The sequence below is a fragment of the Callospermophilus lateralis genome, chromosome 7 (assembly GCF_048772815.1).
Source record: "Callospermophilus lateralis isolate mCalLat2 chromosome 7, mCalLat2.hap1, whole genome shotgun sequence".
NCBI lineage: Eukaryota > Metazoa > Chordata > Mammalia > Rodentia > Sciuridae > Callospermophilus > Callospermophilus lateralis.
Window position 1 is genome coordinate 118,505,455 of NC_135311.1, and position 14,380 is coordinate 118,519,834.

The following is a 14,380-nucleotide window of genomic DNA, read 5'->3' on the forward strand; positions in this document are numbered from 1 at the left end:
AGGGCTTTCAACAACCTCCACAGCAAAGAAAAGTGGCACAGGAAAACCCCAGCTTTGCTTCCTTAAGGTGGTCAAGAACAGAGTTCCCAATTTAAAAAGTACCTGGAAATTTAGCAGAAGGACCTTATAAATAAAAGCCACAGAGGAGGGTGAACCCATAACTGACTATAAACTAAAATCCCTGGCTGAACCTCTAAACTATACCTGAATGGGGAGACTCAAGAGGCCTGGTGAAAAAGCAGGCAGAGGTCAGAAGGGTAGAGTTCTGTCTTTGAAGGACAGAACCTTCTTTGAAAGACAGAACACCAGGTGAGCTCTGTGAATTTACTGCTTTTTGAACTGAGTGAACTAACCGTGGGACTTTTTAAAGTTAGTCTTAGTTGTTTTTAGTTAGTTTGAACTAACCATGGGAAATTAGGTGGCAGAAATCTAAAGCTTTATGAGCTTGAGGTATCTGTCAGAAGACAAAATCTTAAGCTGAAAAATTAGGGAAGAAAGTTCAGCTAGGACAGGCCCCAAATAATCTCTGGCCAAATTGTTGGCTAGTTAGTTATCAGTAACACAGGCTGACGTGTAGGAACCAGGTTGAAAAAGCAGCTGTAGGGCTGGGGATGTGGCTCAAGTGGTAGCGCGCTCCCCTGGCATGCGTGCGGCCCGGTTGGATCCTCAGCACCACATACAAACAAAGATGTTGTGTCCGCCGAAAACTAAAAATAAATAAGTAAATTAATATTAAAATTCTCTCTCTCTCTCTCCCTCTCCCTCTCTCCCTCCCCTCCCCCTTTCAAAAAAAAAAGCAGCTGTAAGAATTACACAGAAAGAGCAGTTGTTGAACACTGCAGGAGGGACAAAGCTTATAGTTTAACTTTATATAGTTACTTGCCTACTAGGGAAAACCCCCAACAATTCCAAAGAAAATACAATAGAATCCAGAACTACTGCATATTTCAGACAGAATGTCTTGTATTCAGCCAAAAATTATTAGACATGCAAATGATCAGGAGAGAGCAAACATACTCAGGCACAAAAGGCAGTCAATAGAAAAATACCTCCAAGTTGACTCAGATGTTGGAATATGTAGTCAAGTAGCTACTGTAGGGTTGGGGTTGTGGCTCAGTAGTAGAGAGCTTAACTTCACATATGTGAGGCACTGGGTTCGATTCTCAGTACCACATATAAATGTGAACAAAATAAAGATACATCAACAACTAAAAAATTTTTTAAAAAGTAGCTACTGTATACATATATTCAGAGAATTAAAGGAAATTGGTTTTAGTGAGTGAACAGATAAGGGATTAAAAAAAAAAAAGAAATATGGGATAATTTTATAAACAGGAAATTGAAAACAAGAGGACTTCAGCGGGGCTGGAGATGTGGCTCAAGCGGTAGCGCGCTCACCTGGCATGCGTGGGGCCCGGGTTCGATCCTCAGCACCACATACAAACAAAGATGTTGTGTCTGCCAAATATTAAAAAATAAATAAATAAAGTCAATTGTTTAAAAAAAAAAAGAGGACTTCAGCAAGAAGGGGTTGGTAATTTTATTGTAAAAAATATATATAAAAAACTGAGGCAAAACCAGATATTTCAGGGCACTAGAAATAAAATGAAGCGGGCTGGGGATGTGGCTCAAGCAGTAACGCGCTCGCCTGGCATGCGTGGGGTGCTGGGTTTAATCCTCAGCACCACATACAAAATAAAATAAAGATGTTGTGTCCACCAAAAATTAAAAATAAATATTAAAAAATTCTCTCTCTCTCTTAAAAAAAAAAAAAGAAAAAGAAATAAAATGAAGCCCTGGGTGCCATGGTGAATGCCTGTAATCCCTGTAATCTCAATGACTGAGGCAGGAGGATTGAAAATTCAAGGCCAGCCTCAGTAATTTAGTGAGACTCTGACTCAGAAATGAAAAAGAAGGACTGGGGTTGGAGCTCACTGGTAGAGTGCCTTTGGGTTCTGTTCCCTACCCTGGGGGAGAGAGAGGGAAGAAGTGATACCAGTCTTGCAGATCAGATCTTGCAGATCAGGAACTGGTCCTTGTTTCCCTGGTGTTGAAGTTTAAACACTTGAGAAATGCTGAAGCAAGCATGGAAAGCAAGTTTTATTTAAGAAAAGGGATAACAACAGAATTCTCCAAAGAGAAGGGGGCCCAGAGCTGGGTGTCTTCTGAGTGGGACACTCAGAATCCCCTTTTGAATCATTGCCTTCTCTTTCTTCTCGGTGTACTTGCCTGAGGGCAGGAAGGAGCAGGAGCACAAGGGCTGTTAGCAACCCTTTGTCTTTTCCTTGATAACCAGCCCTCATCCTCTTGACCCTCATCTTTCATTACCTACACTGACAGTCTGATCTTTACCCCCTGCTCAGTTTGCTGAGGAATGTGACATATCCTGTCCACTCAGGCCTGGTGGGGCTGCAGGCAGATTGCTTTTTGGCAAAGAAGGCTTGTAGGGGGTCAGCACAGTAGGCTCAATTTTTTAAAAAAACATTTTTTTAGTTGTAGATGGACTCTATCTATCTATCTGTCTGTCTATCTATCTATCTCTCTGTCTATCTATCTATCTAGTGCTGAGGATTGAACCCAGTGCCTCACACTTGCTAGGCAAGCACTCTACCACTGAGCCACGACCCCAGCCCACAGTGGGCTCATTTTATAGAATTATTCTCTTAACTTTGTGTTCCCACCATTCTCATCTATCTGTCCCCTTTTGTAAGCAGCAGAAACAAAATAAAAAGTATTTATTATTAAAAAGCTGGTAATGAGTACAGTGGGAGTCAATGGTTATTTTCCTAGGGTTTCTCCCACCTGTCCCTATCTCCATTGTCTCAGCTCTGGTAACAAGAAAGGTGGTTTTACCAGTTTTGCCCAACTGTGAAAGTAACAACTTTCTTGCCAGAGGGGGCTGACTTGGTTTGGAGTACATGGTGGAAAATCACAGCTTTGCCAACTGAAAGTGGCAAACTTGGTTAGAATCAAATGGGTAGAATCCATGGCTTTGCTGGCTAGAAGTTGTAGTGCCTTTTGGGGTCGTGGAGTGGGGACCTGCCAGAAACATTAGAGAAATTCCTGAAAAAAAAGAGCCAAGATAAACATTCCACATATTTCTTTCTGGATTATTAAGAAACTACCTGCGGGCTGGAGCTGAAGCTCAGTGGTAGAGCACTTGCCTAGCATGCATGAGGCACTGGGTTCAAACCCCAGCACCACACACACAAAAAAATTAAAAAACAACAACAACAACAACAATAAACAAAATAAAGGTATTGTGTCCATCTACAACTAAAAATATTAAAAAAAGAAAAGAAACTACCTGCATGTGAAGAGAGATCCAAGAATGTCTAATAAAAAGGAAAACTTAGGGCATACTTGAGAATTGGCTGCAATTTTGAATGCATTCCTCAAGCAACAGTGGATTAACAGAGCACATACTTTATGGGCTTAAGATATATAAGCAACCTCTGCTCAAATTGTTAGCTGACTAGTAGTGAACTATGCAGACGCAGGGATGCTTCCCTAGGCAGCCAGGCTAAAATTAAACAAAACATAACAAAAAACTGAGTAGACACATTTAAGTACAGGCAATTTACTAAAAACAATCAATAGCCCATCAAAAAACACAATCTAGAGTTGCTACAATATATGATTGAAAATATCCAGTTTTCAACCAGATAGTATGAGACTTGTAAGGAAAGAATCAGAAAAGTGTGACCTATATTCAGGGGGAAAAATTAGTAGAAAAGAATTCTGACTGGGCCTTACCATTAGATCTATTCAGAGAGTTCAAGGTAGCTGTTAAAAAATGTTACCATTTGGGCTAGGGACATAGCTCTTTGGTAGAGTGCTTACCTCATATGCACAAGGCCCTAAGTTCAATCCCCAGCACCACACACATACACAAAAACAAACAAATAAAAAAACACCTTACCATCTAGGGATGCAGGGTTCATTGTCTCTGTTCAAGAATTGAAGAATAGGACACAGAGATAACAAGTAAGAAATAGGTTTATTACAAAGGCGACAGAAAAACAGAGGCAGACTTCTCTTAAGAGAAGGGGCCCCAGAGCTGAAAATCTATTGGGGGAATTTTGTTCTTTTTATGGTCTCTGGAATTTCCTCCTTTCCTCATCTCCTCCTCTGTCCTTGTGCTCCTCACTATTATTGATTGGTTAATTTTTCTATTGGATCCCCCTTAGGAGCACTAGTATGGAAGTGTCTGTCTGATTGGGTCCCCACTTGTGTCCATAAGCAGGAATTGACCTCATCAGAAGCTCCTTTCCTGCTCCTCACTCACTATCTTGACCTGGCTACCCAAGCCCTTCTACATCTCCCTCAAAAACATGTTTTAAAAAATTAAACAATGGTCAGAGTTTTAAAGTAAAATGATATGATAGTTACTCAAATAAGTAAAAAGCTCTAACCACTTTTCTTCAACATTATATTAGAAGTCCTCGCTGTTAGCACCAAAAGACTGGCTGGATGCAAACTTCATGGATCATCTCAGCCTTTTATTCAGGAACGGTATTACACCTCCAATAGACCCACTCTCTTGGTGGAATATGAGCCATTGGCCAAAGGAAGAGTTTGGGTTTATATAGATTATACCAAGAGGTGTTTTTTTGAGCATGTCAGTTTGGGCACTCAGGAATTTGGATTTTGGGGTTGGAGATGGGTGACCAGCATCTGGAGAGGATTTATCTTGGAAGAGATTAGTGTTTCACAATTACTGTCATTCTAGGTTTGATGAAATACTTTCTCCCCACTTGTGGCCAGCATCTGAAAAGGATTTATCTTGGGAGAGATGAAAGATATCAATGTATGGCTTTCTTTTTCACTCCCTTTTCCCAGGCAGCACTATCTTGGATTTTTTTATTTTCCTTATCTAACACTAGCCAATGTGATCATGCAATAAATAGAAATGAAGGAAATACAGATTTGACAGGAAGAAGCAAAACTTCCTTTATTCATAGATAATATGATTTTGTACCTAGAAAATGTCAAGAAATCTACATAAAATTTAGCAAGATTATAGGATATAAGGTCAGTATACAAAAATGAATTGTGTTTACTAACAATGGGCAGTTGGGAGTTGGAGTTTAAAAATGTATTAAAGCATCCAAAAAACCTAAAATACATAGGAATAACTCTAACAAAATATATGCAAGAACTATATACTGAAAACTAACTACAAAGCACTGCTGAGAGAAATTTGAGAACTAAATAAACAGAAAGAGAAGTTATCAAAATGGGTCAATTAGTGTTCCTCCACCTCCCCTCCACTCCCTCTGAAATTTCAGCATGTTACCTATTTTGGGAATAGTGAGTTTGTAAATATAATTAGCAAAGTATCTTCTGATGAGAGGGTGGGCTCTGAATTCAATGACTGGTGACTTTACAAAAGAAAGGAAAGGGAGATTTAAACCAGCTGACAAAGGGTAGAAGACTCTGTGAAGATGGGGGCACAGGTTACAGTTGTGTTACAAGACAAAGTCAAGGAATACTAAGAGCATTTGGGAAAACATAGTTGTAAGAAGCAAAGGAATACCCCCAGAGAGAGGAGTATGGCCCCGCAAATACCTTGATTTTAGACTTCTGGTCTCCAGAACTGTGATAAATTTCTGTTGTTCTAAAGCTACCAAGTTTGTGGTAATTTGTCATGGGAGCTCTAGGGAACTGATACAACTGTGTACTGGATTGGGACCTAGAATAATCAAAACAATTTTGAAAACAACAAAGTTTGGGGACTTAACTAACTGTAGGACTTGCTATAAAAGCCAAGTATTCAGGGCAGTGGTATTAGCATGAAAATAGACTAAATAGATAGAACAAAATTGAGGTGCTTAACCAGTGAGCCACATCCCCAAACCTTTTTATTTTTTATTTTGAGACAGTGTTTCACTAAGTTACTTAGGGCTTGCTAGGGTGTTCCTGAATTTGCAATCCTGCTAGCCTGGCTGGTGGAAAGGGTAATCTTTTAAATGGTGCTAGAACAATTGGATACTGATAAACAACCAACAACAACAACAACAAAAATTTGACCCTTACCTATTACAATACAGCAAGAGTAGTTCAAAATGGATCATAGACCAAAGTTGAGGAGCTAAAACTATAAAATTTGTATAACACAAGAGAAAAATTTTATGATCTTGGTTTGGAAAAAAAATTCCTAGATATGTCACTAAAATCATGAACCATTAAAAAAGTTGGTAAATTTGGGGCTGGGGCTGGGGCTCAGTGGTAGCGCACTTGCCTGGCATGTGAAGCGCTGGGTTCAATTCTCAGCATCACATATAAATAATAAAATAAAGGTCATCAACAACTAAATATATATATATATATATATATATATATATATATATATATATATATATATATATTTTAAAGGTGGTAAATTGGAACTCATCAAAGTTAGAAATTTTTGTGAATTAAAAGATAATGCTGCTGGCACATGCCTATAACTCCAGCAACTTTGGAGGCTAAGGCAGGGATCACAAGTTTAAAGCCAGCCTCAGCAATTTAGCAAGGCCCTAAACAACTTAACAAGACCCTTTCTCAAAAAAAAAAAAAGTGATGCACTGCTGGGTTCAATCCCTAGTACCAAAAAATAAAAACAAAAACCCAAAGAACCCCACCAAACAATAAAAGATAATGCTAATAAAGTGAAAAAAGCAAGTTACAGTTTGGGAAAACATATTTGTAAGTTCCATGTATGACAAAGGACCTGTTTGTAGAATATATAAAGAGTTGTTATTATAACTCAGAAAACTAATAACCCATTTTAAAAATGGACAAAATATATGAGCATATAGTCCATTAAAAATTATACAGATATCCAATAAATACATGAAAAATTGATCAGTGTGATTAATCATTGGGAAAATGCAAATCAAGAAATCAAAACCATAATGGAATGCCACTACAACCTCTAAAATGACTAAAATTAAAAAGGCTTCCAAAGCTGAACATGGTGGTACACTTCTGTAATTCCAGTGATTTGGGAAACTGAGGTAGGAGAATTGCAAGGTTGAAGGATATAATTGGAGTGCTCAAACTGTTGGTGGCTATCTAATGTTACAACAACTTTTAAAAACTATTTAGCAATCTAAAAAAAAAAAAAGTTAAAGGTACACTTTCCCTATGACTGAACATTCTACTCCTAAGTATTTACTTAAGAGAAATGAAAGGTCAGGTCTATAAAAAGACTTGCTGGGGAATGGCTATGGTACCTCAGTTCATAATAAGCAAAAAACTGGAACCAATCAGATATCCATCTATACACTAATGAATAAAATATGTTCAACATTATTAATATCCATGAAAATACAAATTAAACCATGTTAAGTTATCACTTCATGACCACTACAATGACAAGAAATAAAAAGACCAAGAATGCCATGTGTTGGTGAAGTTGTGAGCAGCTAGAACTTTAAAGCATTGCTGGTAGAAATGCAGAATGATAAAGCAGCCTTAGATAAGAGTTCTCAGGTTCTTAGAATGTTAACCATGCCCTTATGTATATAATCAGCAATTCTACTTCTAAATATTTAACCAAGAGAAATTAAAAGATATGTTTGCAGAAAGATCTGGGTTCAAACATTCATAGCAGCTTTACTTATGATAGCTGAGAACTGAAAACCACTTAATCTCCATTGATAGATGAATGGAAAACAAAAATTGAAACAATAAAAGAGTGTGCTATTGATATACACAATACCATGGATGAATCTCCAAAACATGTTGAGGGAAAGCAGCCAGAAACAAAAATAGTGTATAAATGGTTCCTTTTATAGAAATATAAGAAAACCCCAACTAATCTTAGAAAACAAATCAGTGGTTGCCTGAACCTGGAAATAGAGGCAGGAATTTACTGAAAGGGGTATGAATGAACTTTTGGGGCTGATAGAAATGTACTGTTTCTTAATTGTGGTTAAGTGGTTATACACATTTTTGAAAAGATTGACTGTATACATTTGAAATTTGTGCAGTTTAGTTTTGAATTATATTTCCAATGAGTTGATTTTAAAAAGTAACATTCTACCACCCTTGTAGCCACCCATCATTTCTCATTTGGATGACTGCAGTATACTCCTGAGTGGTATTTCACTACAATCCTGGGTTATATTCCTGCTGTTGCTTTACTTCTCAGACCCATACAGGACAGTGTGACCTTTCACTTCCCTGCATACATCTTTAATTGCTCACCAGGCTGCCTCTTTAACCTGGCCTGTAGCCTTCTTCTGTGGCCCTTACCTATCTTTCTAGCTCATCTTCCATCACCTCCTGCTTCTTACTTTGCTTTTGGCTCTCAGTTCCCAGAACAGACCATGCTACTTTCATTTCTTGTGCCTATACTCATTATCTCCCCTAAGCCTTTTGTTTAGTAAACAACTTTATCCTTTAAAACCCAGCTTAGGACTCTCCTTATCCAGGATATGTTTTTCTTTTGTAAAGATTACCCTTCATGCCTTCCCTCTCCCCAAGAGAGAAGAGGTTAAGTAGCTTCAGATAGTTTCTTTGGTTCATCATAACTTTTTTTATAATATGTATTTTTTATAACTTTATTTTATTTATTTATATTTTTATGTGGTGCTGAGGATTGAACCCAGTGCTTCATGTATGCTAGCAAGTCCCTATCCCAGCCTCAGTTCATCATAACTTTTATAGATATATTTACTATTTTAGCTTATTATATTTTTAGTTTTTACTCTGCTGCTTATTGAACACAATAATTAAATTTTATTTTTATTTTGGATCTACATTGCCTGTTCCATGATAAGTATATTGGAAATATTGATTATAAATGTTAAGAAGACTGAGGTATATACATAGTATTGTTAATATTATTCTTTTATTTTAAATAAAAACTCTTGATAGAGAAGAACTGAGGCTGGACATGTAATTCCAGTGGCTAGGGACACTGAGGCAGGAGGATCGCAAGTTCAAAGCCAGCCTCAGCAAAAGCAAGGCGCTAAGCAACTAAGGCACTAAGTGAGACCCTGTCTCTAAATAAAAATACAAATCAGAGCTGGGGATGTGGCTCAGTGGTCGAGTGCCTCTGAGTTTAATCTCCAGTACCAAAAAAAAAAAAAAAAAGAACTGAGTCTGAGTATGGTGACACATGCTTATAATCGTAGCTGTTCAGAAGATCAGAGGATTGCAAGTTCCAGCCCAGCCTGGGAAATTTAGTGAGACCTTGTATCAAAATAGGAAATTAAAAGGACTGGTGATGTAGCTCAGTGGTAGAGAAACTTCAATTCAATCCCCAGTACCAGGGAGAAAAAATATTAATAAATCTTTCAGTATTTTTGCTTTCTTTCTCTTTCTCTCCCTCCCCCTCCCCCCTTTTTTTTTTCTCTCTCTTTCTTTCTTTCTTTTAATGTGTGTGTGTATGGTTCTGGAGATTGAACTCAGGGCCTTTTGCATGCTAGGAAATACTCTACCACTGAGCTACAGCCCCAGATTTTATATCAACATTTTAAACAGTGTTTTTCTTTGGGTAGTATGGTAATTTTCCATTTCTGCAACAGAATACCTGAGATAATCAAAAGTTGAAAAGATTTATTTTTGGCTCAGTTTTAGAGGTCATTTGTTTCTCTTGTTTGGACCTGTAGTGAGGCAAAGCATTAATGGTGAGGAATATGTGGTAGAGCAAAGCTGCTCACCTCATGGCAGCCAGGAACCAAAGAGAGGGAGAGTGGAAGGGGTCAGGGACACAATATAACCTTCAAAGACATTCTCCCAATGACCTATTTCCTTCAACTAGGCCCTGCCTCCTAAAGTTTCCACCACCTCCCAGTAGTGCCACCAGCTGGGGACCAAATTTTCAACACATGAGCCTTTGGGGGATATTCCAGATCCAAACTATTAACAGGTAGTGAGATTTAATTCTTTAATATTTTTTACATTTTTGCATTTTCAGGATATCATTTAACATACTATTATTTCATGAGCTATAACCTGAGAAACTAACATTTGCTGAATCAAATTATTTTTTACATTTTTTTAGGTCCAGAAGGCAGTTACAGTTTCCAGTCCCTCAACCACAGACCTGACTACAGAGATTGCTGGTCAGCCAAAGAGTGTATCAGTCCAACCTGAAACATCAGAGGATCCTGGAATTATAGCCAGCACTCAGCAAGTAAAAAGTCCTGGGAAAATCCAAACTGCTATCCCTCTTCCAGTGGCTCCCTCCTATATTCATACAACTCCTACCCCCCAGGCTTCCTTCCAGAGCACATCAGCACCATACCCAGGTGAGGACTATGATCCTGCCCTTGGAAATAGGATAGAAAAGTGAAGCATTCAGTCCAAATATTCAGTTCTCTCTGCTTTTAATTGATTTGAGTATATATATATATATATATATATATATATATATATATATATATATATATATAACCAGAAATAGAATTACTGGATGATTTGATAATTCTACTTTTAGTGGAATTTTTTTGTTTGTTTGTTTGTTTTTGTTTTAGTACTGGGGATTGAACCCACGGTGTTTTACTACTGAGCTACATCCTCAGCCTTTTTACTTTGTATTTTGAGACAGCATCTCACTAAGTTGCTGAGGGCCTCGCTAAGTTGTTGAGGCTGTCCTCAAATTGTGATCTCCTGTCTCAGCCTCCCAAGGCACCGTCATTATAGGCATGTGCTACCATGCCCAACAAAAGCATCTTTATTTTTAAAACAACCCATGGGAAGGATATCTAGTGTTACCTTAACATTCTGTGCTTCAGGAGTACTGCCATAAAGTATTAGGAGGAAATGCTTAATCACTGGTTAATGGTTAATCCTGAAAAAGTCAAGAGGGTTTCAATCCTGAGGCACCAAAGTAATTTTCAGTTTAATTTTTAAGGGTTTGGGTTGTACTGCCTTGACTAGCCATTTTTTTGTTCATTGTACTCTCTCTGAGTATAATGATTTTCCTTTTTTCTTTTCTTTTTTGAAAAGTTACTTTAGAGAGCTCTTATTCCATCTCCTGGGGCCATCCAGAGGCTGCAGCTTCCATAAAGGATGGTTTCATTTTTCTCTAAGTGCAATGTTCCCAAGCAGAGGCAGATAAATCTCAAGTTTTATATATCTAGGAAGCCCTTCTCACCTCCCAGTCTTGAAATATGAGTTGACCAGCCTGTTGTTTTCTTTAAGCTGTCCTAGTGTTGAAGTGTCATACCAAATGAACAGTTACTGTCAAGAGAAGAAATAAGATTTATATAATCAGTAGTTCTCAATGGTCTGCAAGCATTTTTGGTTGTTACCACTGGTGGGTGGGTGGTACTATTTTTTAAAATTTCTTTTTTGCGTGCACTTTTATTCAGTTGTTTTTTTTTTTTTTTTAATTTTTTGTTATGTAGACTGAATGCTTTTATTTATTTATTTATTTTTATGTTGTGCTACTGAGGATTGACCCAATGCCTCACAGGTGCTAGGCAAGTACTCCACCACTGAGTTACAGCTCCAACCCCCTGGGTGGTACAATTGACATGTAGTAGATAGGGGCCATTGTTACTGGGAACCATCATAAACAGTGTTTAGGAAATCCTCCTATCCCCAGAAAAGGATCTTCTGGTTTGGAATACCAATATTGCCAAAGTTGGAAAACCTTGACATGAGAGAAATGGCTGATGAATGGTATAAGAACAGTTTTAGCTGTTTATAGTCTTGGGTGTTCCACAGTGCTAAAGCAATTCAAGAAGTAAATCAGTTGAACTGAAACGGTCTGGGAAGATTTGTTGGCGACAGTTTAAAGCTAGAAACAAAATGCTGAATTTAGAATACAGAAAGGCAAACATCCCAATTAAAAATAGCTTTTGTAAAGTCCCCTGGAGTAGACCATGGCTTCTGTGGAGCACAAAAAGAAAAAATAGTGTAACTTAGAGGCACAGTTGGATAGGAAAGGTAAGTTTAAGTTTGTGAGATCAGATCATGATGGTCCTATAGGGCCAAGATAGAAGTTTGGCTTTAACATGGTGTGGGAGCAGGGTTCTTAAATAGGAGAGTAACATGGTGGGTGAGTATTTTAGGAAAATAGAATGGATTCAAGTGGGGAGAGAGCTAGGAGAAGGGAGACCAGTAATAACTAGAATGGAGAGAAAGCAAGACAGGCCTTGTGACTAACATTCATCTTTCTTATTTATGTATCTTATTAAAAAGTTATTTATCATCATAAAAGCGATCCTTGAAACAGAATTTGAACTCTGTGGAAAGTATTGTATAAAGAGGATTTAGGGGGGCTGGGGATGTGGCTCAAGCGGTAGCGCGCTCACCTGGTGTGCATGCGGCCTGGGTTCGATCCTCAGCACCACATATAAACAAAGATGTTGTGTCCGCCGAGAACTAAAAAATAAATATTAAAAAAAAATTCTCTCCCCCCCCCCCCGCCCCACTCGCTCTTCAAAAAAAAAAAAAAAAAGAGGACTTAGGGACAGTGCGGAATAAGAAGCAGGAGGAAAGTAGGATACAGTATGATAATAACCAAGAACTTTAAGAGAGAGACAGCAGGAGTAGGTGCCTCCAAGGTGATGGTAGAGATTGGGTTACAGCTGTTAGATTTACTCAGCAGCCACTTGTTGATGATCTTGAGATCCTTTTCAATGGAAAGGTAGAGACAAAATCAAACTTCAGGTGGTAAGAAAGTAGAAAGATATTAGGAAATGAAGGCCATAGCTGAGTATTATTCAGGAAAGGTGTTTGATCACAAAGGAAGGAGAAAAATGGCACAGTCTGGATATATTTCTTATCTTTGGAATTTTTATTTTATTTCTAGTTATAAAGGAACTTGTGGTATCTGCTGGGAAGAGTGTCCAGATGACCCTGCCTAAGAATGAAGTTCAATTAAATGCATATGTTCTCCAAGAACCCCAGAAAGGTAAAGATCCCTTTACACTTGGGTTACATTTCTGATTACAATGATATCCACATATCTCAACTCACTCTTTCCATAATAGCCCTGTGAAGATACGATATTACATGTGGGAGAACAAATATTCATGAAATACAAGAGACAGTAGGGTTTGAGATATCAAGCCTGGGTTCAAGTCCCAGGTTAGCCAGGTTTTAGCTGAATGATTTTAAGCAAATTACTTAACTTCTCTGAGTGTCTGTCTGTTTCTCTCTCTCTCTCTCTCTCTCTCTCTCTCTCATATAAAATGAATAATTCCTATTTCATAAGGTTACTGTATGGGCAAAATGAGATAGTATATAAATCACCTAGTTCAGTGCCTAGATATAGCTGATGCTCATTAGCATAGACCTTACATGCTAGATTGTATTATTCCTTTTTATTTGCTCATTTATTTTTGGTATTTAGGATTGAACCAAGGAGTGCTTTACCACCAAACTACATCCCCACGTCCTTTTTATTTTTTATTTTGAGATAGTCTTGCTAAGTTGCTAAGAATCTGCTAAAGTACCAAGGCTGGCCTTGAACTTGTGATCCTCCCACTTCAGCCTCCTGAAGTCACTGAAATCAGAGGCATGTTCCCCCATGCTTTGCTATTATACCCATTTAAAGGGGAAGAAACTGTGACTCAAATTAACCTGTTTATTTTGGCCAAAAAAACTAGTAAATAGAAGGTGTAGATCTTGGAGAGAAGTTAGTCAAGACTACTGTTAATATAGGTTTGAACCTAAAAAAAAAAAACAAAAAACACTTAATTCATGATTTACAAAATTCAAAGTTATAAATTTGTTTTTTTAAAAAAATTTTGGATTGGGGATTGAAGGGACACTTACTACTGAACATATCCACAATCCTCTTTTCTTTCTTCTTCTTCTTCTTTTTTTCATCTTCTTTTATTTCTTATTTTGAGACATGGCCTTGCTGAGTTTCTGAGGGCCTTGCTAAGTTGGGTTCAAGGCCTGTGATTCTTCTCCTTCAGCCTCCTAAGACTCTGGAATTGCAGGGCCATGCCTGGTTAGATTTATAAAATATTTAAATGAATTGGTGATTAATTCACTAGCTAAGGAAACTTTTGTAATGTAAACATCCTTTCACCTTTGAAGTATATTTCCCACACCAAAGTTTGACTTATAAACACAAACATTTTCTCTTAAGACCACCTATGACATGAGTGAAGCATTGGAAAATTAATGTGTTGGATTTATGTTGCTTTCATTAGAAGGTTAGTCAAGTAAACTAGTCTTCTCTATTCAGATGAGTCCTTCCATTTTATGTACTTGTTTCTAATACAATATTCTTAATTTCTGGTTCTAAAACCAAATACTGTATTTATGCAAAAAATACTTTTCCAGAACTTAAATCCTTCTTCTGACCAAAAGTTCTGCTCTCAAACTGAGGTTTTATTACCAACTCATTCTACCTTTAGAGAAACTTTTTCCTTTCTTTCTTGGGTGGTAAGTTACAGTGAGTAGATTTGGTGGTCTT

General features: G+C 37.7%; 1 protein-coding gene across 4 annotated transcripts in view; it reads left to right on the forward strand.

Moving 5' to 3' along the window:
- The window catches only part of Kiaa0319l (KIAA0319 like), a 106,721-nt gene that overhangs the window by 61,579 nt on the left and 30,762 nt on the right, over nucleotides 1–14,380 (forward strand). For all 4 annotated transcript variants that reach the window (XM_076860770.2, XM_076860767.2, XM_076860768.2 and 1 more), the window contains exons 4-5: nucleotides 10,001–10,247; nucleotides 12,761–12,862. In XM_076860770.2, coding sequence (XP_076716885.1) covers nucleotides 10,001–10,247; nucleotides 12,761–12,862 — 349 coding nt within the window. The remainder of the gene's footprint in view (nucleotides 1–10,000; nucleotides 10,248–12,760; nucleotides 12,863–14,380) is intronic.